Source organism: Dermacentor variabilis, chromosome 9, assembly GCF_050947875.1.
Source record: "Dermacentor variabilis isolate Ectoservices chromosome 9, ASM5094787v1, whole genome shotgun sequence".
In the NCBI taxonomy this organism is placed as follows: Eukaryota; Metazoa; Arthropoda; class Arachnida; order Ixodida; family Ixodidae; genus Dermacentor; species Dermacentor variabilis.
Window position 1 is genome coordinate 92,943,997 of NC_134576.1, and position 27,977 is coordinate 92,971,973.

Below are 27,977 nucleotides of genomic sequence, written 5' to 3' on the forward strand. Positions count from 1 at the left end.
AACTGCCTGCGAGCGAGCATATGCCTGTCAGCGTTCCATCAATCAGAGACAATGCGGCCGCTCGAGAAAAACAGCAGCCGTGGGCTCTGGCGAGTTCCATTGGAGCTCCTAACAGGTGCTTCTGTCGTCTGGTCTTCATGTTTCAGCGCAACCAGCGCATCCTGTCCGAAAGAAATCGTCGAAAACGGGGGCTCCGAATGAGCTGACTACACGGAGCAAGCGGGTCCGTTACTGACTTCTCGGAAGCAGCGATGGGGAAGTTTCACGTCCTTGCGACCGTAGGCCTTGCGGCAACTTTGATTTCGAGGGCAGACAGCGGAAGGAGCACAGATGACGAGTAAGTATTCGCACCGCGTAAATTTGACTTCTCGAGTGGGAAGAATTTTGAGGACGTCATGGGCAACATGTGCATGTTCGAATGTCACGTAATATTTACTCCCAATCTCTTCACTTCCTTAGCTGGGCTTTCTTTTTTTACTTTTCTTAATGGGATTCTTTTTTCCATACCACAATAGAATTTACGTTCTTCAACAACGCGAACAGGTCTCTGATTTACCTCCTCTAGAAATATTTAAAGCTAAACTTATGTCATTGATGATAAGTAGTTGAACAGGCCTGGAACAAAGAAAGGTCTGGAAAAGCCTTTCTCAGCACCACGGTAAAGCGATTGCCAATTGTTAAGTCTTTGTAAAAATATGGATCCCTCTTCGTTACCGTACACTCATGCCCATAGGGTTTCTTAGAATATACCCTACATGGAAATATAACTTCAACTTCTATGCGCATTTTTAAAAGGGCCCTATGCCACCCTAAAATGCCAATATAGGCAGGGTTCGGACTGTCGGACCTAAGACCTGTTCGGACCTAAGACATGTTAATAACAAAGCGAACAAATCTCGCATAGAATGAAGTCTTCATAAAAATTTCTGAAGATCCCACAATATATTTTGCATTGTGGTTTTCTGTGATTACATGTACACTGTCTAAAAAGCGGGAGCATGGTTTTAGGTTTTATAAAATCGAGAATATCACAATAGCTTTAAGATGACGAATTTTACCTTGAGCAAAAAAACTTGCATTCGATCCTGCTATCCTTGCATAACGAGCAACAGTTTACTGCGAGACAACTTCAGGCAGGTAACAGGCTTCTGGAGTCTCACAATAGCTGTCGTTCGTCAACGTGTTGCAGCTGGTATCCTGAAACAAAATGTGGCAGACCGTAGCACGCCTGCAACAATGGGGGCGAAGAATCTATGAGCGCAATTTATGAGCGCACAAGGACTGTCAGAATTTACGATTATCAGCTCATTATTACAGTATACAGTCTCGAGTGATGATGCTGACAGAAGTGGCCGGCGGCGTACAAATTTACCATTCAGACAGTGGCCCCAAGGTACAAATAAAAAATGAATTCATGATTTTTGCATTATATTCTTCTGAAGCTTACGTCATCAGTGCCAAAGTATGTCCACCTTGCCTAGGGATTCCTACGTTAAAACACCGCGTTCGCTGCGCTCATGGGTTTTTTATAAAAGAAATATGTGCTGAAAAAAAGACACCCTGTGTCAATGTACCGTGACTTGGTCCGTCGATCAATTTCTTACGAGTGGTGACCACGGGTGTTTCCAGAAATACAACCTTCCACACCACAGCTCCACGCATCTCAATTCAGCTGCAGCATCCACGCAATCCTGCGCGCAAGTCATGCCATATCAACAGGACAACACCACCTCCTCCGCAGCACTACCACCTTGTGATGTCGCCGGAAGTGTTTCTATCATAGAACGCTTGTACCTTTGTCTCGCTTTGTTTATTTCCAAAATCTGGGAGCTGCCGCTCCCGTGTTGTGGCTATGGACGAAGAAGCCCTCGAAGACCTTCCTGGAGCCAAGCCATCACGTGCGGTCGCGTCCAGGAAACGCGGAAATGCGTCAAGTGACACGGACAGCGAGGCAACCGAGTTGTACTCGGACAGCGTCGACTCGTCGGACGACGGTTTCACGCGTGTCATGAGCCGAACCACAAAAAGAAGACTACTGCGGAGGTCATCGTCGCCAAGTGTCTCTACCGTGAAGACAACATCACAGCGCTGGCCGCACACTATGCTCTTCATGCCTGTGGACCCAGTGTCAAATCTGCGACTCCTAAACAGGCAAGTCCTTTCTGCGTTTCTTGAGGGAGTCGCGCCAAATGAGATAAATGACGTGAGAATAAACGCACGGAAGAATGTCCTTGCAGTAGATGTTCTACACCGTAGTGCACTGCAAAACCTGCGGCACGTAACGGAGATCGACAAAGTACAGGTGCGATCCATGATACCTACTGGCTGCAATGGGACTATCGGCGTCATTTATGATGTTGATATTTCTATACCAACCGACGACTTACCAATATTAATAAAGCCAACTACAGAAGGCAATCTTATCACGCACATCACAAGACTTGGCAACACCCGTTGCCTGAAGCTGTGGTTTGATGGAGACAGCCTTCCCTCCCATGTCAAAGTTGGCCACGTCCGCCATCCAGTCCGCCCATACATACCGAAGCCCCTGCAATGCTACAAATGCTGCAAGATGGGACACGTAAAAGGTGTCTGTAGGAATAACCTAGTGTGCCCATGGTGTGCCGAATCCCATTCAGCAGATGCCTGCCGCGCAACTGTGTTAAAGTGCCCTAACTGCCATGGTACTCATGAGGCCTCATCCAATGATTGCCCGCGGGTGAGGAACGAGCGAGCAGTACTCAAACGTATGGTACGGGACCATTCAACACACAAAGAGGCTGCCGCTACTCTCAGGCGACGACGACATCGGCCCCGAAGAGCAGCACGAAGAGTTACGTCTACTGAAAGATATACGCCATCTTCCGGCAAAGCGGCTACCGTATCAACGCCGACTTCCACAAAAACAGATACTGCGAAAACGAAGACTGCGGCAACACGCTCACCTCCTGAAGAGTGGCCTACACTTCCAAGAGCACAACCTGCCTCGGAGTCGCACCAAAGTGCGCCGCCCACAATGACGTCACGAACCGCGGATGGGACGACGACTGAGGATCGCCAAGTCATAGTGATGCTGAAGTCACTTATGGACGCCATGCGCATTCTACTGAGCAGCATGAAAACCCCGTCGGCACAGAGCGCACTGCAGGTGCTGGACACCTTGAGTCCGGTGCTTGCGGCTCTAGGGTAAAACCATGGCACGAGAGATGCCGTCGTTTCAAGAGGAGGTCAAGCATGCATCTGTCTTGCAGTGGAACGCCAGAGGGCTTAAGTCACGCATGTCCGACTTTAGACACTTTGTCTTTACGCACCAGTTCCCCATTATCGTGATTTGTGAGCCCAACCTGTCAGCTCCCATCAGACTGTCCGGGTATGAGTGCTTTATGTCCTCTACCTACGGAGAGTGCAGCAAGGTTGTTGTGTTTATACGCCGTGACTTGACTTATGTACATCACCCAGTGCCTCCTGACGAAGCAAATCAATACGTTTGCTTAACAGTGAAGAAGAAAAAGCTCACGTTTACAATTCTTGGAGCCTATATATCTCCAGCAAGCCGTCTAGATTGTGAGCGCCTACGGGGAATTTTGACATCGACTCCAGAGCCGTGGGTGCTCACTGGTGACTTTAACGCCCACCATTACCTATGGGGAAGCTCCAAAGTTAACTCTAGAGGCAGAACGTTGGTGTCCTTTGTTTCCGAACGGGAATTTTGCTTGTCAAATGATGGTAGCCCCACTTATCTGCGTGGATCAGCGTATAACAGCTGCTTGGACCTAACCTTCGTGTCACGGTCGCTTTCGAGAAGAGTGCACTGGTTTTCCGATTTAGAAACACGGGGTAGCGACCACATCCCAACCTATTTGCAGATCGAAGGTTTGACTAGTTCCAAGTCTTCCAGAACCGTCCAGTGCACCGATTGGCCTAAATACAAAATAATAATGGAAGACTGTTGTCGTGACGGCACCTCTGATAACCTACAGGGCGCGATAAAGGATGCCATACAAACAACCACGCATCTGCTTTCGAGGAGTTCTTCCCGCACCCATTTCGACATTGAACTAGCAAAACTTCGCGCCATTCGCCGTCGTGCGGAGCGAAGATATAGACGCACGAAGTCAAATCATGATTTGAGATTGGCTAGACGAACACAAAAGAAAATACAGCGTCACATGAACAAGCTGGCTTCGCGACAATGGGCATCCTTTTGCGAGTCCCTGGATCCGCGAAAACCTTTGTCGCTTATATGGAGGACTCTTCGTGGCCTTCGCACAACCTCTGGTCAGCGCCACCCGTTTAAATCTTTGGCACTTTATCTACAATGTAGAGATATTGACGTCGCTGAATCTTTCTGCAGAAAGATTGCTGGCGAGGCAAATTCCGACGGAACGGGTACGGGAACGCTCGACGACCCACTGTTCTCACGCGATCCCCGCATGGAATGCCCTTTTTCTATGGAAGAACTGGAAGCTGCGCTGGCTTTGTGCAGGCGTTCTTCAGCGCCAGGACCTGACGGCATTACATACCGTGCCCTGTGTAACCTAGGAGACCAAGCCCGGAAAGCACTCTTGCTCCTATACAACGACTCCTGGCAGACGGGTACGGTTCCGCAAGAGTGGAAGTCAACTCGCCTCATTCCACTTCTCAAAGCTGGCAAGTCGCCTTTGGACATTTCCTCATACCGTCCGATCGCACTTGCCAGATGTGTCGGAAAAACAATGGAAAGAATGGTTTTAACACGTCTGGAATGGTACTTAGAGTACTATGAAATCTATCCACAAGCTATGGCCGGATTCAGACGGGGCCGTTCGTCAACAGACAGCGTTGTTGACTTGATAACATTTGTGCAACACCAAAAGGCCTGTAAGCGACTATCTGCTGCTCTGTTTCTAGACGTTAAAGGAGCTTATGATAATGTCACCCATGAAGCCATCCTTAGCACGTTAGAAGCCGTCGGACTTGGTGGTAAGATGTATATGTGGGTGTGCAACTACTTACAGAGGAGACCATTCTACATGCACACAGAAAATGGCCCGACGTCCGAGCATTACGGTAGCCGAGGAGTCCCTCAAGGAGGAGTGCTTAGCCCGACTCTTTTCAATCTCACCCTCAGTGGATTAGTTTACAACCTGCCAAGCACCGTACGACTTTCCATCTATGCGGACGACATCTGCATTTGGGCATCAGGTGTGACACGACTTCAGCTTCGTGCTCGGCTTCAGAAGGCAGCCACAATGACATCTTGCTACCTTCGTCAACAAGGACTTGAAATTTCATGCGGAAAGTGCGCAATGGTGGCATTCACAAGGAAGCCAATGTCTGGTTACGGCGTATCTATTAACGGACAACTTATACCATACAGCAGAAGCCACAGGTTCTTGGGAGTCGTAATTGACAGAGACCTGTCTTGGACTCCGCACGTCAATTACGTGAAAAAGCGGCTGACTGCTATCTGTCACCTGTTCAGGTTCCTTGCAGGAAAAAGTTGGGGAGCATCTATACACGCTATGTTACAGTTGTACATGGCGTTGTTCATTGGATTCCTGCGATACAGCCTGCCTGCAATATCCAACACCTGCAAGACTAACCTGCGTACGATTCAGAGTATTCAAGCCCAAGCCCTTAAGATATGTCTTGGCTTACCACGCAGTGCATCAACGGCTGAAACCATTGCCCTAGCGCAGGATTACCCGATCACGACGCACATTGCCGTTGAGACAATGCGTATGCATCTCAGGCATTATGCTAGGACCCCTTCCCACCACTTGGCGAGCCTCACTGCCGCAAGGCCCTGCTCGACATTTAGCGGTATTGTCAGTGCACATCGTGCGTCGTTTACCTCAGGGTACGCACCTGCGGCCAAGCCAGCGTTTCCTCCGTGGTGTTTGAGCCGTCCACAAGTTGAGATAACGATTCCAGGACTACAGAAGAAGACAGGTCTACCGGCCCCTGCTCTAAAACAGCTGAGCTTACTTCTTCTGCATGAAAAGTACAGCAACCACGTGCACATCTATACCGACGGATCGACTACGTCGTGCAGTTCTGGTGGTGCCGTGGTTATACCAACGCGAGGAATGACACTGCGGTTCAGGACATCGCATGTCACGACCTCAACGGCGGCAGAACTAACGGCCCTACGTCGAGCACTGGAATTCATTGATTCGGAAAGACCCAGAAAATGGGCTGTGTTCTGTGACTCAAAACCGGCATTACAGTGCACACAGTCAGTTCTCCGACACGGATGTCATGACCAATTGACATACGAAGTCGTGAAACTTCACCACGATGTCCAACAAAAAGGCCACGAAGTCGTTTTTCAGTGGGTACCTGGCCACTGTGGAATCAGTGGCAATGAGTCCGCCGATAACGCTGCTCGCACAGCTCATCAAGAAGAGCACAGCATTCCGATTCCGCTTTCGAGGACTGACGCTGCAAGGCAGCTTCGACACCTGGCACGTAGCCTCACAGTGACCGAGTGGAACTCGCAATACTTACGACTTACACGACTACATCGACTAAACCCCTCCCTGCACCTCTGACCTCCACCCGGACTTCCTCGACGTGAAGCTACGCTTCTCTGTCGCCTTTGGTTAGGAGTGGCCTTCACAGAGGCATACTCTACATTAATTGGGGTGACTGACAGTGCAGCATGCGAGGTCTGTGGCACCGAAGAAAACATCGACCACCTGCTGTGCCACTGTCCAAGATATGCCCTAGAGCGACAAGAACTTGCCAAAGCTTTCCAAAAACTGGACAATCGGCCGCTTTCTGTGCAGGTGCTGCTGGAACACCGCCCCCATCGCCCGTCGGCCCATAAAGCGGTGAAGGCACTTTTGTGTTTCTTAAGGACGACGGGTTTGTGCGACCACCTGTGACTATTACGGCAATTTCTGTAAAACCGCACGCGTCAGCGAACTTGCCACAATTTCATTCTTTCCGTCCCTCCTCTCTCTCCCTGTGATCTTTGCTTTCCCCTTTCCCATTCCCCCGGTGTAGGGTAGCCAACCGGACGTTATTCTGGTTAACCTCCCTGCCTTCTTCTTTTCTCTTTCCTCCTTGTGATGTCGCCACCGTGAAGCTCCCGGATTTCTGGTTTCCGGACCCTGCTCCTTGGGCCGTCGACATCGAATTCCTTGTTCCGGCGAAATCGTGTCACCTCACAGAGAGCTCAGTTTGACTGCGTTATCGGCACCCTCAACCGTTCGAACGCATTCATCATTCGCGATATGCCTCTGTTTCATGCCAGACGACGATACCTCTCAACGCCTTGAAGACAACGCTTCTTCGCCGCACGGCTTAATCTTACCAGCGCAGGACGCAACTCCCGCTAAACACGGAAAAAAAGTATTTTCGACACCCCACACCGTGTACTCGGTGAATTCATCAACGCGAAAACATCAGCCGCATCCATTGACGTCACTGATTAGGCAAGTCGGCTTCGAGAAATCATTCGAGCAGTGAACGCCATCGTTCGGTTTGCTTGTAGAACCTGTCGCACCCGTATACGGCACATGTTTTATTCCGCCAAGCAGCACAAAGATGTTCAAGGATTGATTTTTTGTTGCCATTGAAAAACGGCAGATACCCGTTGACACGAGTTGCCGTGAAAGCGATTCATTGAAGCACGACACATATATCCAGTGATCCAAGATGACAACAAAGAAGTTGTGAGAAGTGATCTTAATCGGCATGAAAAAGGTTCATTGAAAACCAGCTCTCACGTACTCATTGACCCACGTTAGTCCATCGATTGGTTTTGCGCACGGTTCCCTCAGCACAGTAGCCCGATGCTCCACCCATTGCACCATTGACTACGCAGAGACCCAAGCTGGGCAGGAAATTTGTTAGAACACTGAAACAAACCGGAAAGTGCGTGAAGTATCCTAAGAATGCTACTCGTATCAATACTGTCAACTTCTGTTGCTAATCTCGACCGCTATCTCGTTAACGCTCCGTTCAGCTTTAAGCCCCAGCACTGCTAAAAGGTGAGTATTCCCTACGGTACTAGATTGAGCAGTACTGGATCATTACCCTATGGTACTACTCGAGACAGGTTTTCGAATGAAGGGACGTTCTAGGATATCACGTGCTTTTTCTCCTTTCGTACTGCCAAATTAGTTCGAAGTGCCCTTAACGTGCTGATGAGGTGCAGAGCATGTTGTCATTTGCCTTGTACTCTTCCAATGAATCAATAGCATGCTTCCTCAATAAATTGGTCAAAGAACTAGTATTGCCGAATATTCCTTTTTAATGGGGTCTTTCTCTCAGCCGCCTACTCTCTACGGGTGTTGTATCACGTGCGTTGAGAATGTTGCCCCTTTTAGAACAAGGCAATGTCGCGACTAAACCACTATTCTGCTTCTGTCATCTCGTGTTTGCAGCACATTTCTCGAGTCGCCCACTCTCATCTGAACAGCTGGAAAGCCCTTCACTCAACTGAGTGTTTTTGAGCACACAGATTGTTTCTTTCACGGTATTCAGTATGCAGCTCTTACCGATTCCGTCACTTGACATTCTCCCCACAGCGACGCATTATTTCTTTGGAGGTACCCCGTTTCAGTTGTCTACATGTCTTGCTTATCCTGAAAGCGCTATTTCCTCGGCCAGTTCAGGTCATACGTAGTATGACCTGAACTGGCCGAGGAAATAGCGCTAGGAAATAGTTCAGGTCATACTACGTATGACCTGAACGCGACATACGTAGTAAAACTTAATATTGCGTGACTTGTACACTGATTTATGGCTGTTTAAGGCTTGATTGATGCTACTTGTATTACTTTTGTAATAGTATGCCCCCCTTAGGCTTGAAGAAGAAGAAGAAGTGATCATAGCGAGCAGCTTCAGCTTCGAGCTCTCTGCATTTTCTATTTTATTTTCTGTGATCTCTGCAATCAGTGACAAGAAAACTGGGGGACGTCGTCCTCTGCAATGGGGGACCCAAACCCCGCCCAGCAGTTTTGTCCTGAACGGCCAGTTCATTATGCCGGTGACGTGAGTGACCGCTTCGACCCCAGCATGGTCCCGATTGAGTCATCTGATGGCTCCTCTACTGATGAGATGGGCTCGGACAGCGATTTTACCGTGGTGTCAAGCCGACGCCTGAAGAGAAAGATACGAAGAACATCACCAACCAGTCGCCAGGCGACGAAAAAGGCAAGTGGCAAGCAATCATACACTATTGCATATGTACCGACAACGACAACAGACAACCTCAACTCACTGAACAGGCAGAGCCTGTCGGAATATTTTGAACGAACTGCCCATGGTCACGTAGAAGAAATACGTATAAACGCTCGAAAGAACATCCTCTCGGTGGAAGTCAATACACCGACCATACTGGAGACACTGAAAAACATCACTCAGTTGGGAAGCATCCCTGTTCGCGCATTCCCCACATACGGCAAGGAAGCGACGACAGGCGTCATCTACGATGTGGACATTGACATTACAGACACTGACCTGGCCAAACTACTATCATCGTCAGCTCCTGTGCTCAGCTTTCACCGTTTTGGACGTTCCCGATGTGTGAAATTAGTGTTCCAATCGGAAACTTTGCCAACACACGTCAAGGTTGGATATGTGAGGCATCCGGTACGTCCTTACGTGCCGAGGCTTTTACAGTGTCACAGGTGCATGAAACTTGGGCATGTCAGCGCAGTTTGCAAGGGTGCAATAACATGCAAACGATGTGGTGGACCTCACGGAGACGGCAATTGCAACGTTGCTGCGAAATGTCCAAATTGTTCTGGTGCTCATGACGCAACGTCAAAAGAGTGCCCAAAGATCAGGAAGGAAATGGGTATTCTGAAGAAGATGGGTAGAGATCGTTCCACGCACAGGGAAGCGGCAAGGGCTATCCGCCACCGCAGACGTCGTTCACGAAACCGACATCAACGGGATCGCAGCCCTCCTCGCGTTGGAGGGACGACAGCTCAAGTGCAACATCCACCCCCTCTTCGTCTCAGGAATGAAGAAGCACGTGCCTCAAAGCCTTTGTATGCCGCGAAAGTGCAAGGCGACCCATCATCGGCACTAGCCACATCGGAGACTCAGTGGCCCTCGTTACCGTCAAGGTCTGTGGGAACGCCCTTATGCACCGCTCCTACACGTACTGAAGAAAACGAAAAGATGGATGACATTGACGTCACGAGTATGGTGAAAAATTTGATGGGCTCCATGCGCAGGATTCTTTCCGGCCTAAATACCCCGGCTGCCAAGGCTGCCGTGCAGCTACTTGAAGTCTTGGAACCACTGCTAGTGGTTCTTCACTAAGCAAGTATGGCGATAATGTTTGAAGAACGGATGCGTCAATCGTTTGTTATGCAATGGAATGCTCGCGGTCTGCGTGGTCGTTTGTCGGATTTCCGACAGCGGATATTTAAATACCAATTTCCAGTTATTGTTATCTGTGAACCTAATATGGATTCTTCTTTCCGTATTTCTGGTTATGTCCAGATGTGGTCTCGTAACGACCAAACCTCGAGCAAAGTATTAGTTTGTATACGTCACGACCTGGTGTATTTCAGACATGACGTCCCATCGCATACTACTAATGATTACGTATGCCTCACCATAAAATACAGATGTCGCACGGTTACAGTGATTGGAGGATATATCCACCCAAGAGCGAGGATCGATTGCTCGCACCTGATGTCTCTGCTGCAAGCATCGCAAGGCCCTCATATTGTGATTGGTGACTTTAACGCGCACCATCCCCTGTGGGGTAGCACTTCGATGAATTCTCGTGGCAAATATTTGACTGACTTTATGTGTAGTCGGGGACTAAATGTGCTCAATGACGGGTCTCCTACATTTATTCGTGGCACGTCCTACAGCAGTTGTCTTGACCTAACGTTTGTATCAAGGAGCCTTCTGTCTTCAGCATCCTGGTCGACGGATCTAGAGACTCATGGTAGCGACCACCTCCCCACTTACGTTCACTTTAGCTGGTTTCGCCGTTCAGCCTCACGTTGCATTCGTCAAACAGACTGGATTGCATTTAAGACCTCTGTCGACACCGCCTGTCAGAGTATGACATCTCCATCCGAAATAGAGGACATCATTGCCTCTGCCCTGCGGGACAAAACTAGAGAAGTCAGCATACCGAGGCACAGGTCATCGGTCGACATACAATATGAGGCCCTTCGTGCGATCCATCGCCGCGCAGAACGGCGATACAGAAGAACAAAGTCACCGTCCGATCTTTCGAGCAGTCGCCGAGCTCAACGACATGTTCTTCGACATCTGGAGAAGCTTGACAGACAGCGTTGGAGGGCTTTCTGTGGATCCCTAGATCCAAGACAGCCTCTATCTAAGATATGGCGGGTCATACGAAGTCTCCAGGCAACTCCACAACAAAGACACCCATTCCATGCGGTGGCTCTACATCAACGCCGGACCGAATTGGAGGTAGCAGAGGACTACTGTAAACTGATTGTGGACGCATCTAATGCAGTGACTTCATCCCTTGTCACCATCGCACCCCCGTCACCTGATGAGCGGCTCGAAGTACCGTTTACGATGCAAGAGCTTGACGCTGCGCTTTCAGTTTCTCGACGCTCCTCGGCACCAGGACCAGACGGAATCACGTACGCTGCACTCTGCCATCTTGGCACCGAATCACGGCGTCTTCTCCTGTCTTTTTATAATACGACGTGGGAGAAAGGAAATGTTCCAGATGGTTGGAAATGCAGTCGCGTTGTAGCGCTGCTTAAACCGGGAAAGTGCCCCAACGAGCTTTCCTCCTACAGACCGATCGCCTTAGCCAGTTGCGTCGGCAAAGTAATGGAAAGAATGGTTTTGTCAAGACTGGAATGGTTTCTAGAGAGAAATAATTGCTTTCCTGATTTTATGCACGGATTTAGAAGAGGCCGTTCTTCGATTGACGGAGTTATCGACTTGGTCTCCACTGTTGAACAAGAAAGAAGTCGACGTCGGTTAGTTGGAGCTGTCTTTCTGGATATTAAGGGTGCATACGACAATGTACTACATTATGCAATCCTTGATGCACTGGAAGATTTAGACATCGGTGGCCGACTATATACATGGATTGTTAGCTACCTCAGTGGCCGCACGGTGTATATGTCGACAAGTGATGGCGACACCGGACAGTACCATATACATCGAGGTGTTCCACAAGGGGGAGTTCTCAGTCCAACTCTTTTCAATGTTGCATTGATTGGCCTTGCATCCGAACTTCCTAGCACGGTAAAGATTAACACATATGCCGACGACATATGCATATGGGCATCTGGAGCCACCCGTCCCCAAATGCGTGCTAGGCTTCAACGTGCAGTGACAATCACAGCTAAGTATCTTCGGCGTCAAGGCCTCCGACTCTCAACTGAAAAATGTTCTGTGATTACGTTCACGCGAAAACGAATGACCAGGTATCCGATCATTGTTGACGGCGTAGCGATACCTACGGTTACACACCACAGATTCCTTGGCTTAGTCATAGACCGGGGATTATCTTGGTCAAGACACGTCGCCGCACTGAAGTCAAAGCTGAAGACTTTTGTTCACGTCCTTCGCGTCGTGGCAGCAACAAGATGGGGCCCCTCGGAGTCGTCATTACTCCAATTGTACCGAGCTCTATTCGTAGGGTATATACGGTACAGCATGCCGGCGCTCTCAAGCATGGGACTTAGTTGTGTGCGCGCGCTCGAGAGCATTCAAGCTCAGGCATTGCGCACATGTTTGGGCCTCCCACGATGCACGTCAACCAATGGAACAATAGCGGAAGCTCGTGCTTGTCCTATTCGGGTGTACTTGCTCTGCGAGCCTCTTCGAATGTACCTCCGCGTGTTGACCCGACACAGGCACCATCCTTTGTCATCGCTCCCTACCACACACCCAGGTTCCAGCTTTTCAATGACTATATCGCGGCATCAGAGTGTTTTGCCGTCGAGATTCTCTCCCGCCTGTATTCCGAGAACACCCCCGTGGGTTCTGCCTAAACCTGTCGTTACATTGCAGATCCCTGGAATTACTAAAAAGTCTTTCGTTCCATCTATTGGCCTCAGGCAACTCACCCTGTTGCACATTTCTACAGAGTACGGAGATACTGTACATGTGTATACCGATGGCTCTGTCACACCATATGCCTCCACTGCAGCCTTCGTCATTCCACATATGATCATCGCTCGCCGGTTTAAACTAGACCATAGCTCAACATCAACTGCCGCAGAACTTGTTGCTATCCGGGAAGCACTTCGATTTCTCTCCGAGGAGCGTCCTCACGCATGGACGATATTCTGCGATTGCAAGCCAGCTCTGCAAACGATTGACTGTGTCCTCAGACGGGGCCCGTATCATTCTATGGCTATAGAAATTACAGAGTATCTCGACCACGCAACTAGAAATGGCCACAATGTCACCTTTCAGTGGATACCGTCACACTGTGGCGTGATAGGGAACGAACAGGCAGACGCTGAAGCAAAAACTGCTTTAGATAATGCTTGTGAAGTACGCATTCCGTTCTCACGAACAGACACAAACGCCCTACTTCGTCGCGTAAACCACAACTCTACGTTGGAACACTGGGCCCAACCTGATCGACGACACAAGCGATTACACAAATGGGACCAAGAAATGCGATTTCGTATGCCTCAAAAGTTCAATAGAAACCACACGAGCATGGTGCACCGGATTCGCCTTGGTGTCGCATTCACCAACCGTTATAGAAATATGATAGGTGCCAGTGATACTAGCCCAAACTGTGAATGCTGTGAGGTGCCAGAAACACTTGAACATATATTTTGCGTGTGTCCCGCGTACGCGCAAGAACGACAGCAACTTGTCTCTTCCATAGCAAACATCCATGAGAGACCGCTTTCGGACGAGTTTCTTTTAGGTCCTTGGCCTAATGCAACCAGCGCAGCCCTGGTCACAAGAGCCGCTGTAGCTTTTCTCCAAGCCACTGGGCTGGACGCACGCCTTTAGAGATACCACAACTCTGTGAATTTGTATATACGCATCTCTTCCTTATACCATCATCATTCATCAGCCCTTTCCCTCCCCGTCCCTTTTCCCCAGAGTAGAGTAGCAGGCCAGAGCAAGTTATAGCTCAGGCCGACCTCTCTGCCTTTCTGTAAATAAATTTCTCTCTCTCTCCCCCTTAGGCTTCAACGAAACCCCTGCATTTATGACTTAGGGGTGACGTAGGCATGTATATATATTACAAAAACAAGATTGATTGATTGATTGATTGATTGATTGATTGATTGATTGATTGATTGATTGATTGATTGATTGATTGATTGATTGATTGATTGATTGATTTAACAGCGCCAAAGCAACACAAGGACTAAGAGAGAGGTGGTAGAGGACGAACGCGGTATAATTTGGCCTGCCTGCTGTTTTTTACACGCATACAAATCTGGCTAGCCGAGTGTTCTTTTTTTGCATTTCTACCCAGCCAGAGTACTCAAACGTTTGTGTACCTATATTTAATTGCATATTAAATCAAAAGCGGCCGCCGCAACCAGGACTCCGTTCAACAGCATAATGCCATAGTCGCTGAGCGACCAGACCGGCTACTGCATTACCTACCAGTAAATTTGTGGGATCGGTGATAGTTTTAACAATGCGACATTATTTATGAAAAACTAAATTATCGTACTGTACGCTCTGTAGGCACATTAGATATGTAGAAACTGAATGAAAGAACAATCAATGATGGCGAACGGAAGAAAGTTTGAGATTTGCTAAATTTGAAAGATTCACGAAGAATTCCAAAGTTTGTCGGCCTCCTATCAATCAGTTCGGCCTCAGCGTTGACGCTCGTTGTCGCAAGCGAAAACAATAGCCGTGCAATCCAGCCCTGAAACTGCTTTGCGGTATGTTTAATGTGAACGTCATCGGAGATAATACAATCCACCTGAAAGCTGTGACGAACCAAACGAATTCAATATCATCGCGAATCCTCAGCGCAAATAAAAAAAATGTTAATAAATACTAGCCACATGTCGTAAAACGCTGAAGGAGATCACATTGAAGGAGGTTACATTGCCTGGTATTCTATTTATTCTGGGTATATATATATAGAAAGAAACCCATGTCGCATAAAGCTTCATTTCGTCTTTCAGATTAACATTCTTGAAAAGGCGGATGCATTTCCTGAAAAAAAAAAAGCGAAATTCGATTTGGTAATTACCTAAGTTTACCTTATTAAATATTTTGCTCATTACCTTATAGCACATCGCAATTGCGGTGCTGAAATGAAACAATGACGTAGTCGTGTCTACGTATGGCCTGAAATCCTGAAACTGAAATCCTGAAATCCGGAAACTAGCACATAGTTTCCAGTTATCCATGCCCAATTTGTGTAATGAAATGCATTCGCTTTTCGCTTAATTTCCTCTCTCAATCCTCGTGAGCTTTTTAAAAAGAGAAATGAAGAGAGCGTGAACCTTGGAAGTTTCGAACACTTACTGTCATCTCGAATCGAAGCATTCGATTCAGACATTTGGTATTTAAGTCCTCCGAATATTTGACCACGGCAGCACATAAAAGATTTCTCCGCGAGTACATAACGCGCGTTTCCCTTTTTGTCAAGGTGACATATCTGTGGCTGCGCTGGTGCAAAGAAGAGAATCTCTATATATGTATGCATCCATCCATGCATTCATGTGTTTATATCTGTTTATCTACCTGTGGAGGCGAGGGATGATTGGGGTGCTGGAATAGTGAAGTTTTCAAATAGAGTCAAACAAGAATATTGGAGAAAAATTATCTGCTAATATCCAGTGGAATGTCAAATATTTCCCATTTTTAAGCAAAATTAAATATAAGAAATTTTAATCCGTTTCGCAGAAAGATGTTAATTAACGTTATTTTATACATCGAATGCCGTTAACACGTGAATGTCACGTCAACTGCGAAGCTCGTAGTTAAAAACAAAGGAACAGCGATTGTACCTGGTGCACGATTACAATGACAATAATAAAACAAATGAGCAGCACGTCACGAAATGCACGTTGTAGATAGCAGTGCTCATTGAAGGGAGGTAAGCGCAATATGCATTGTTTGAAAAGAAAGCAGTACCTAGCGCAATGTTTAAGAGCAATCCAAACGTGGTGAAAGTGGCGAAATAACGAAAGTGTTGTGCCTAAATCAAGATGCCAAGTTCGCAGGCTGCCTCAGGCGAGTTATGCTTAGTTAACGACTGGAAGCTCTTGTGCCGAAGTGAGCATTCACTCAAGAATTCATTCATCAACGAAACGGGAGAAACGCTACAGACGCGTTTCTCCCGTAGCAGAATCAGTCGAAGAATTATCATCATGCACTTGTATTTCTCCCTGTAGGCTGCAACAAGTGCTCCTGGCACTTGCAGTACTTGAACAAAATGAATACTCGACAAGTTTGAATCGCGAACCCTCGAATCCGGTACGAATGAATTGGTACAAACGATTCGATTTCCCAAAGTAATAGTTTTCGATTACGCGCCCGTAAATTCAAAAATACGCAAATGCAACGAACATAATGCAATCTGCGTGAAGCGAGGCTTTTGTGAAGTGGGCAAGGAAATGATTTACAACTAACGGCGATGTGTACGATTTTATTTATTTTTGTGCTACGCAGCGAGTAATCTCTTCAAATGTTTCAGATGTTGTTCACAAATGACGAAACAACATCGTTATGCCACGTTTATATCTGTGCACCAAATAGCTCGCGAAATATGCGAAAACACATGCAACAAATCAGGCGGTTACACAGTGTGAGACGTATAAGGAGCGATATCACAAGGACGACGAAGGCATATGACGCTCGTCGAGGGAAGAATGGGGATGACAGGTGTACAGACAGAAAAACATCACGCGTATTAAGCAACATTTAGAGATTCTGCACCTCTTGCGTCACAGTGGGACATGCCTAATCTGGAGGATCGCGCGACTACCCAGTGACACACATCGAGCGGTTAAATCGAACAAAATCAAGTAATTCGAGAAATGCGGTAACTATAATTCGCAATTAATTTAACAAGTTGGTGTGTGATAGAGATGCATGTAAGCCGACATGATGTGTTCAAGTTCTACGTAAAAAGTAATTTTCTTGTTATGCAAAAAACCGAGGTGGCCATACTTGGTCAGCCTACAATTTGGCCTGGAAAAGCCATTTCGTGGGTAGTTTCATATAACCTTTACATATACGTCCAAAAAGTATATCTGGTGATATAACGACCAACGCAATAGCCAGGCAGCCTGCGAAAACCGCGAGAATAGGTAAAGAAAGCTTCGCATTAAATATGTTGTGAGTAGATCATGAGGCCTGTTGATTATATTTCAGGAACTACGAGTCACTCTATCTGACGCCGTACATCGAAGCGGGCCAGATCGACATAGCCAGGAACTTGAGCCGAGTGAAGTTGTTCGAGCACTACATCGGGGCAGAGACACACTCTGGCTACATCACCGTCGACAGGTGGAAAAAGAGCAACCTCTTCTTTCTCCACATTCGCGCCCTGGTGCGTATATTGATACGGTAACCACCTGTGGTCCGTTCTCCTTTCCTCGCGACAGCATGCACCCTTGACTAACTTCGGTTCGACCCTCAATGACAAATATACCTCAACTTTGAAGCCAGTCACTTGGCGTTTTCATATTTCTATACTGCATATGGGTATATAAACAAAGGCAAAGCAACAGAATCTGCGCCAAAAGATGTGTCTGGACCTTCGTAACCACCATGAACGCGCGTGAACATCGGATTTGAACGAGGTTACCTTTCTGCAAGTGCCTTTACTGATAAGGTAACAGCAAAGCAGGGGAACTTTGGAGAAGAAAATACTCGCCGACTATTACGATACTCCGTAATGCCAAATTTTGAGCGCAGCTGTTTAGATGCTTTGAATTCGCAATATATTCCAGCAAGGACTTTCAATCTGAACGGCAGGGTCCTCTCGGCGGCGGTGCTGAGCCTCTGCTCGGGCAGCTCGTTTATCAGTAGCGGCAGACAAAGGGCCTCTACCGATTGCGTCGCTCATTGCTGAGGAAGAAAGCGTGAACCCGGGAACGCGGGGCTTGCGCGGAACGCATTCTATAGCGGTGGCGGCACAGGCGAAGTAGCGCATGCGCAGTAAGTGCGAAGCCCACGCCAGCGTTCCGTTTCTATATATGGTTTCCATATAATGATGTTATCGCGACCGGGTGACGCGCAAGCTACTATGGGGCCTTCTCGTACCGGGTCGCCGCCGTGGAGCACGTCTCGTGCGGCACTCCGATTTCCCCCTCACGCTTTCGCCATCCTCTCCTCCTCCTCCTCCTCCGCTTCCATTCTCATGCTTCCGCCGTGCCCTCCTGCTCCGCTTTCCTCCTCGCGCTCTCTTCGCTATCGCCGTCTTTCATCCTCTGCTACGCTCAGAGTTCGCTCTCTTTTTTTCATTCTTCGGTGACTTTCGTTCTGCCCGTTACGCTGTCGCCGAGGCCAACGCTAGACTAGAGAGCAGGCGCCTAAGAGCGACGCTCTAAAATGTATTAAACTGGATTTTTTTTACGTTTGTATCTGTTTGTCTGAACTGGCTCTTATTCTGCTGTAACATGCATCGTAATTTGCGCGACCAATACCACCCTTCCCCAAGAAATGTTCCATTTTTCGTGGACAGAACAACAACAAAAAATTATTCAGATTCAATGCATATGTTGGAACCTATGTAAGGTAGATTTAGCTGCACCAAATTAAAAAAAATGTCTGTGGTAAATTGCACGATTTTAACAGTTGAAGTAATTTATTTAACTCAGTGAGGTGCCATTATTTTTCTAGAAATCTACATGGTTAATTGAATAGTTAGCATAATTACGCTAATTAACTTGTCTAAGTATTGCTTTACGCGCATATTTCAATCCACGAATTATAGCTAGCGAGTTTGCAAGGCGTATAGACATGGAACGAATTCTGAAGATAGCGCTGGTTTCGAGATATGGGCCGTCGAAGTTGCGGTAGAATTGCACTGTTGTTCCACTTACATTTTTATGAAAACGACTGTTTTATACGATGAAGCACAGAAGTAACTGGAACGCCAATACAGTTCGTGATACAGTTTAAAATTTATAATCTTGAAACTGGCGGTGTCCTGAGAAAACGTTCTAAGTGGATATACCTTGAGAACTCATCGTTTACAATTCGTTGAGTGGAAGATGAGCAGGAAAATCATTAATAAGAATGTTATTTAGCGTAATTCTACTAATTATTTAATAAAGCATATAATTTCGCGCAACGGTAATGGCCGCCTCATCAAGTGATTTAGATTAAGGGCTAGAATTATGCTAACTACCACAGGAATTTTTTTTTATCTGTTGTACCTGTAAAATCACCCTGTACAAGGAAAACCTTCGTGAAGTAGCTATATTTAGGTTTCTGCCGTTTTGAAGTTTATTTCTTATCAAATCCGGAGGGTACTCATCATAGTTGATTTTTAAGAAATGATTTTTCGGTGGGGTTGGCGTTACGATACAGTTACATGCTTCAAAATCTGTTTTATTTTTCTTCCATAATTTAGGCCACTGTTTTCTAATACGTGAATACACTGTGAGTACTAAAAAAACTTTTTTGGGCAACTGGTACTAGAATCACTATCGCTACAGTAGGATACAACTTAAAGAAGACAGTAGTTGGCAACCAAGGCACACGGACCACGCGGCATTGTGTTGCTCCGCTAGTCAATCACAGAAGCAAACAAAGTCGTCGTCATGCGACGTTTTCAATATTGCGTCGTACTTGATACCTCCGGAGCTTCTGCTGTTCTTGAAGATTGAAGAGCCTTTTCGTCGGCGGAAGCGATGAGATGCGCAACAGACATGGACAAAGTGAACGGAGCCTCAGCAGTTCTCTTCAAAAGTCCGCGGCAGAGTTCATTTCACTGCTGAGCGCGTTTTATTCATGAAACTTCGACGCCAACTGAAGTGAAGCTTGACAGTAAATATTTACAGCAAAGAAAGCATTCATTCAGTTCAATAACGAATTAGGCTTTCACCGTTCCACTATAATAGTCGAGTGAAAACGTACAAAATTACGCGCTTATAATTTTATTTCTGTAGTTACCACCTTATTTAGGTAACAGGGAAAGGTTGGAGCACGAACTATTTGCAAATGAATCGATGTTGTGCTGCAGTTCGCTGGAAATGGCCCTTTCAACACAACGGTTCCACTTCTCAAACACTCTGTAGCAGTATCTCCTAAAAGAACCAACTGCGTCAGATCGCTTTTCCTCCTAAAGGATGTCAAGCAGACGATCGACTTCCTCACCGAAGCTCCCTAGCGTCTCCTGGCTTCAGAGAGCAAAGAGCGTTCAGGCACACAGGAGGTGCAGTATAGAAGCTCGGTAGCCTTGTGCCAGGAGAGGTGCAGGAGAGCTCGGCGCGCGTTCATAGTGTGTTCTGACAAAGACAAAATTGCCTGCAATGCCGCGGAATGGGAAAGTGTAACATTGCGGGTAGCCCTCTGCCTGCGTGCTCATTCTACTTCCCATCTACCTGCGTCAAGCGAACACTTCCTCAGTAAGAAAACTTGTTTTGATCATGTTATTCTATATCCAATCCGGTTTGTTGCGCTTTAATGTGTGCCTTCTTTTTTTTTTTTTTTTTTTTTTTTGAAGATGCCTTGCTGTGTTGGCATCGAAATGCGCTAGCATAAGTCCGGGGAACAAAACCATCCACGAGTATTTCGAGTTTACGGATAAATTCGAATACAGAAAAAAACACGTAGACGAGAATTTTCAGGAGTTTTTTCTTTCCTATCTGTATGACAACTCAGAAACGTAGTTATAATGAAATGTTTTATACTAAGTGCGACACGTACAAGTGTACTTCTTTTATTCCAATTCATCGAGTACTCTCAGGCAATTTCTGTGTGGCACAGGCCCATACCAAGTGGCTCAAAAATGCGGGTACCCAAATATAAAAAGTATTTAAGAATAAAAAGAAAATAATTGAAAATCAACCTTTGTTTCATTGAGAAGTTCGCGCACTTTATGGATGCCTAGGAACCTACAAAATACTTATCGGTTTCATGTACCAATTTATCGCTTGAAAAGGTCAAGCAAAAGTGTTCTCACTGGCATTGCTTCGCTGATAAAAATTGTGTGTTAGACGGGCGTATACGACGGCACACGCGTAGTTTTTAAAGATAGGGTAACCCTTTTCAGTAAGAAAAATAAGCGTGCCGTTAAACTTCATGCGATTATGTGCGCTTTTTAAACACTTACGACGCTAGAATACATCAACGGGTTCTATGTCGCGATACACGGTTTTATTACGTGAAGCAGAGGTGCACTGACTCGCCCTACTTTTACGATCAACATGTAGTACTTACATGTACAGGCCTGTGCTGATATGCGTATCCACGAATACCTACAGCGAGATATTGACCGACCGGCGAACATGAAGCAGCAGTGAGCTGGCCAAAGGAAGTTTCGCTTTATCCGCCGCGGTGGCGTAGTGACTCTTAACAAAATCAAAGCAACAGCTCGCGCAAAAAGAAAAGAGAACCAAGTGCAGCGATAGAAGGCGCGTGGCACGAGAGTTCTTCGTCTTCTTGCTAGAATGAACGGCGACATATGACGCGCTGCTCTCGGCTCTTCGGACGTATTGTCCTTCACCGCACTTGGAAGCCATGGTCTACCGTACAACGAGGTCCTCGGACTTTACAGTGGCGCTGCTAAGCCCGAAGGCGCAGAATAAAATCCCGGTCGCGGCGGTCGCATCTCGACAGGGGGAAAATGTAAAGACTCCCGTGTACCGTGCATTGGGTGTACGTTAAAGAAACCCGGGCAGTCGAAATTAAGGTGGAGTCTCCCACTATGGCTTGCCTCACAATTATATCGTGGTTTTGTCACGTAACCGCCCGGCTTTTATTGCGGTAGCAATTATGTGCACAATGCAGGCGAATTTCCGCTGTCGCTGTCGCCGTCGCCGTGAGGTTCCGTAGTAGGTCCAAGGGCGATAAAATCGTCTCCGCGCACCGTATGCTGTATGTGCGAGTGAAAGCGTGCGAGGGTGAGCCGGCGATTGCGGCTCAATCTTGCGCACTCAAGGGAGGAAAGCGCAGAGGACCGGCACCGTATTCCGTCACGCGCAAGGCTCCGGGGAGATGGTAAGGAGTTGGGGAGGCGGTGGGGGAAGGAGGCGTGCTCTACTCCGAGTGGGCCGAGCTGTTGCGCGCGGCCGCCCGGGGCCGCTGTATCTTGAAAGCCATCTGCGACGGGGACAGAGTCCACCGTGCGCTGTGTTTTCGCGGCTTAGATCGCGTTGGGGGGGGGGGGGGGATGCGAGACGCAGCACGAAAGTAAATTCTCTCGCAGCCGCGATTCCTCAATGCAGTGTTTTGACAGCGAGTTTCCACGGTCATCGAGTGAGACGTGCTCTTGTGTGCTACTGCGCGCGTGACAACATTGTTGTTAACTTGTTTAGTACGCCTATATTTACAAGTGCATACAGCCGATAAAACTACTATCCACAGTCCGTATAGCTGTCCACTATTTTGCCATCGCAATCGACGCTTCGCCTTTCGGGCGAAAGTGCGACTTTCTTTAACGTTTCGCATTAAAACAGGTGATGTTGGCGCTCAGTGACATCATGGCGTGCGTAGGACTTAATTGTTACGCTTGCGCCGACCAGCGTTACTGCGTCTGAAAATTTGCATCTATATTCTTTGCGTTTAATTCTACCACGCAGCATTGTTGAAAGACCGTAGTGCCTGGAAGCTGTTATCCTGTCGCGCAGAAATTGGTACTTTGACTTGGAGTAAAAAAATTTTTTAACATATTGATTGATTGCTCCATTGAATATATGAATGATCAATGTACAGAAGTAATAATTTCATGCAATGATGCATTCGAATATTCTTGTTCTCATGATGTCACAAATAAACACAACCTATACAGGAGAAAACGGCTAGAACGAGCGCTAACTACCGAATCAATCCTGCAATCACATTAAGGGAAATGCCCCAACTATCCCCCCAAAACATCTTACTGAAATATAATTATTGCGAGCTGGTCACGCAAGCTTCCCATGTAATGCCTACATGGCATTACCTTCACCTAGCGGGTTTCAGCACACCGTCATCGACTGATCGGGGTGTTTGACCTCTTCCTCTTATAAATCTATCGACTATAAATGCATTTGCTGATTCGTTGTTCATTCATTCATTCATTCATTCATTCATTCATTCATTATTCAAACGCCAAGCTATGTTTTTTTTGAGTTACAGAAAAACCCGGATGCCTACCCGCTTCTTCTTTGGCTTCAAGGTGGTCCGGGACTGTCGTCCCTATTCGGCGAGTTCCTCGAGATTGGACCCCTCGGCATCGACGACAACGGGCGCCTTTTCCAAAGACATAACTCCCTCCAGAGGCACGTGAACGTCGTCTACCTGGACCAGCCGCCAGGTGCTGGCTACAGCTTCACCAAGCTATCGCTGGGATACGCCAATAACCTGGACGACGTCGCCAGCGGCGTGCTCAAGTTCCTCGACCAGTTCCTCATGATGTTTCCCGAGTACAAGAACCGAACGTTCTACGTGGGAGGAGAGTCTTACGGCGGTGAGGGCTTCATCTATATCTACTCTAAAAGCCGCCCTACAACGCTAAACCTGTTGCGGTACCTCAGCAGCTATGGTGTTGCGCTGCTGAGTTTCAGGTTTGAATCCGGAGATTTTACGAGCCAAAACCACGAGGTTGATTGTGAGGCAAGTCGTAGTGGGGGGCGCGGATTAATATCGGCCACCAGGGGATCGTTAAGGTGCCCCCAATGCACAAGACACAGGCCTTTTTTTTCGTTTTTCACAGCGAAGCTGTATACCTCCACCAACCAAGGAAATTTTCGCGTCGTTGTTGGCGTGGTAAGCAAAAAACTCCCCATACGTGGGCCGATCCCAGAGATAGTGCAATGCCAGGCAGACCTGCGGCAGAGGTGAAGCATCGAATTGTGATGTTGCTTTCAATATTTTGCCCTCGGGTGAAGCTGTATATTTTTAATGAGTGCTGTGAAACACCGACAGCCTTCCGTCGTTCTCATCTTGTGCACCATTGGGATGCGACGCTTGAAACTCGGCTGACGGTGCTCCTCGTCGTGCCAGTGTCCTGAGAACCCTTCAACGCAACCCTAAACATTGATACAGCTTCAGTGCTCCGACTTCAGGCGAAACTGCCAGATTTCTTTGGTATAGTTTTGTATTCTGATGCTGTAGGGATTTCTTTGTTCCTTTTTTTTTAGCGAGAGCGGGGGGAGGGCAGGGGGGGAGCGGATCGTCACGCAGCTCGCGTCCATATGTTTGTCTGTATCTAATCCCTTTCACGCCAATTTGGGCCATAGGGTATGTTTCAGCGGGTGTGCGCCGCTCTTCCATGAACCTCTTTTACGCCAGCTTGAATCAGTGGGTGTGTGCCACACTTACGATGTGCCGCTCCTCAAATGAAAACAAAATGCAACTAGCGACGACGAGTGCAGTTTCTTTTATGCTTATGACCTACGAGGCTAACGAGTTATGCCAAAATGCAAACTCCAAATCATGCGCATGCAGAGTGTGAGACGCATGCGCAGCGATGTCGCAAGGGCGAAGGTGAGCCATGGCGTTGGTTCAAGGAATAATGGTGATGGCACGTTCATGCAATGAAAAGTACGACACTTATCAAGCGACATTTAGCGATTCTGTACCTCTTGTGCGACAGTAGGATCTACCCATTCTGGAGGATTGTTGAAGAAAGGACATAGTCCCAGTGACACAAACCGAAGGGCCAAGTTAAAGAATGTAAAGTGAATCAAAGAATCTACGATATATATAGTTCGCTATTCTATTTAAAAATCGGTGGCCTTTACAGACAACCTTTGAACCGACAAATTACGTTCCACTTTTATGTAGGAATCGTCATGGGACATGCCCATTGTGGAAGATTGGCCTAGAAGGGCCGCAAGGCTAAATCAAAGGAAATCAAGTAAATCGAGGAATCCGTGAAACATAATTCAGAATTCCATTAACAGATCAACGAACTTTACAGAAACCTGTAAGCCGACACTGTGTGTTCCCGTTTTATGCAGGGAGATATTTCGTTATACGTAGAATACGAGGTGCGCATGCATGGTCCGCATAGAGAGGTTATATAAGCCTCGTTTGCCGGCACTTTCATTAGGCGTAAATACAACCTTTGTATATCCACGAATATTTCCTTCGAGGTATTGAGCAACCCAGCAGCCCATGCGAAATCTTGGAGGGTAGACAAAAAAAATAAGTAAAAACTTCTCTCGACGAGATTACGTCTTTTCTCTTTCGTTCCCGCAGCCAGGTTCGCCGTCGGCGTCTCCCACGCCATCCACGCCGGCAAGGAACCGCACGTCCCACTGCAACTTCGAGGCGTGATCCTCGGCGCCGGCTTCCTCGGGCGCCTCATGAGGGTGGCCGACTCGTCCGAGTTCCTCTACGAGATGTCGCTGATCACCAAGAAGGGGCGGAAGAGCCTCGCCGAGAACTTCGCCGACATGAGACGCAGGGCGAGGACCTTGATAGGCAAGCTGGCCGCTCTGCTCCGGCTCCGCAAGACCATCTTCACGTCGGAGAAGAAGCCCACGCTGTTCCAGAGGCTCACGGGCTTCAACAACCAGGCGAGCGCGCTCTACTCCGAGAAGCCCCTCAACATGTTGAAGTACGAGAAGTACGTGCAGAGCGACGAGTTCAAGAGAGCGGTGCACATCGGCAGGGACGTCGAGTTCATGAAGGCCGAGGGCAGGGTGTCGACGAGCCTGAAAAACGACTACCTGACCGACATCAGGTGCGCCTCGGTCCCGTTAACTCCTCCGTCGCGCCGATGAAAACTGTAAGCTGTTTCGCGTGCCCCGATTTTCAGTTGGCGACACAGCGTTTTTTCGTCGCTCAAACGATTCTCGCGAGTGCCCCCAGTCTTAGTCTCCTTCTATACGTAAGTTCGACTAAGCGAATAAGAACACTTTGGCCGGAATGGTGCGCTTAGTTGGCGGAACGAGTGTGAAACGACATTAACGTGTTGCACTTCGTGGAACTTACGTGAAACCATACTGAGAGTGGCGCACGGCAACAGTGGCAGAAAGCTAGAATGAAGGAAGAGGTTGCGGGTGGTGGGTTACGCCAAGTGGGTCGCGCCATCGCGCAGTCATAGCGATCGGAGAGATTGTTGGCGCTGCGACAGCAAACGCCACCAAAATGGGACTGCCTCCAGACGCGGCCGACGGCTATCTTACTTTGTGCGATGTTACATTCACAGCACATGCGGACTACGCAGTCCTAAAAAAACACTTTTAAAGACTGCAAAACTTTGATACTTAAGTTACCTTCAATAACATATATTAAAACGCGAAATTCTCACAGTTTCTTGTGCTGTTTTTATTAGAGCGAAGCAGGCGTGACTTCCTTGCGAGCAAGGGGCAACCATGGGTGGCGCTCTGACAGAACCCGTGCCATGGCCAATGCGTGAGACGACGTTCAACAAAAAAAAAATCTGCAACACGTGCGGCAGCAGTGATTTTTCTTTCTTCGTTTCTGTCACTGCATGTGAAACAGCCCATAGTTTAACGAACCTCATGCGCACAGAAATATCATTGACCTTCTTTTGTATTATTTAACAAGATGTACAGCGCATTGCCACGAGAGAAATTCCATGTTTTGCTAGTAGACAGCGAGTAGAACGCGCGCGCGTTTGTGTGTGTGTGTGTGTGTGTGTGTGTGTGTGTGTGTGTGTGTGTGTGTGTGTGTGTGTGTGTGTGTGTGTGTGTGTGTGTGTGTGTGTGTGTGTGTGTGTGTGTGTGTGTGTGTGTGTGCGCGTGCGTGTGCGTGCGCGTGCGCGTGCGCGTGCGCGTGTGTGTGTGTGTGTGTGCAAAATTTTTTAATCTCCCCTGAGGCAGATAGCATAATCCTAGTCATTGACATGGATTACAAAATTGGCGCTTGCACGTGAAATCCAAATGCATAATCGACTAATTAACAATCACTAAAACACGCATTAACTTCTAATAATTACTTTGTTGTAGATTATGCCATTTACGAATTCCTGCAGGTGAATTCGCAAATCATGAGATTAAATTTTAATCAGCGCCTCTAGACTAGCTTGCATAGCTACAATGGCGTTTACATTTATTATTTTTGTGACATTATCCCTACCACCAGTTTAATCAAGTGCGCTTTCTCTTGAACGAAATCTTTTTCTATTTCGTTCCACCAGCGCCGAGATAGAGGAACTGCTGCAGTCGTACAAGGTGCTCTTCTACACGGGTCAGATGGACACGCTCTTCCCGTCGCGGAACCTGCAGGAATACTTCCGGTCCCTGAATTGGACTGGTGCCGAGGAGTTCCGGAAAGCACAGCCGCTTCACTGGAAGGCGTACCCCACGTGTCATTCCGTTTCCGGTCTCCTCGTGAGGGTGGGAAGCATGACGGACGTGGTCATCTTCCGAGCGGGACACTACACGGCCGTCGACGAACCGGAAGTGGCCAATAGGATGATGTTGAATTTCATTGAGGATAACGCGACAGCGTGGGGGACGCACGATGATGAAGCAAAGTCCCAAGAGAAAACATAGGCTATGCTCACAAAGGATAAGGCACTAATGCGATCTCGTGATGTGTTCGTTAAATCTTAGCTCTACACTTTAACGAAGTTTCCACCTAGCGAACAGCAGTACGCAGTGTGGAAACGACCGCCTGTGTCTGTTTGCTCGTCGCGACCACTGCTTACTTCGAAATAGAGCCATAACTACTCAATTGTAATGCTAATGATACGATTTTTTATCTCGTTCTTTTATCTGAATAGCCTTTTATGCCACGTCATTTTCGATGCTTTTGGAACGGGACGAGGGGTCCAACCTTGAGAAGAAACAAAGCGATTGGCCGTTTATGAAGAACAGCTGGGAGGAACACAGCGTCGACACAGATTGCTGCATTATAAGTGATGTCCGCAAACGATGATCTGCGAATAAAAATGGCAGTGAAAATAAAAAAGAGATATGTCAAGCAGGAAG

At 47.5% G+C, this 27,977-nt stretch overlaps 1 protein-coding gene across 1 annotated transcript; it reads left to right on the forward strand.

The window, feature by feature from the left end:
- Window positions 1-87: 87 nt before the first annotated feature.
- On the forward strand, window positions 88-27,977 carry LOC142557134 (putative serine carboxypeptidase CPVL). Its single transcript, XM_075668779.1, has 5 exons — window positions 88-337; window positions 17,287-17,464; window positions 23,206-23,536; window positions 25,273-25,759; window positions 27,182-27,977. The coding sequence occupies exons 1-5, from the start codon at window positions 252-254 to the stop codon at window positions 27,537-27,539; spliced, it is 1,440 nt and encodes a 479-aa protein (XP_075524894.1). The 5' UTR covers window positions 88-251; the 3' UTR covers window positions 27,540-27,977.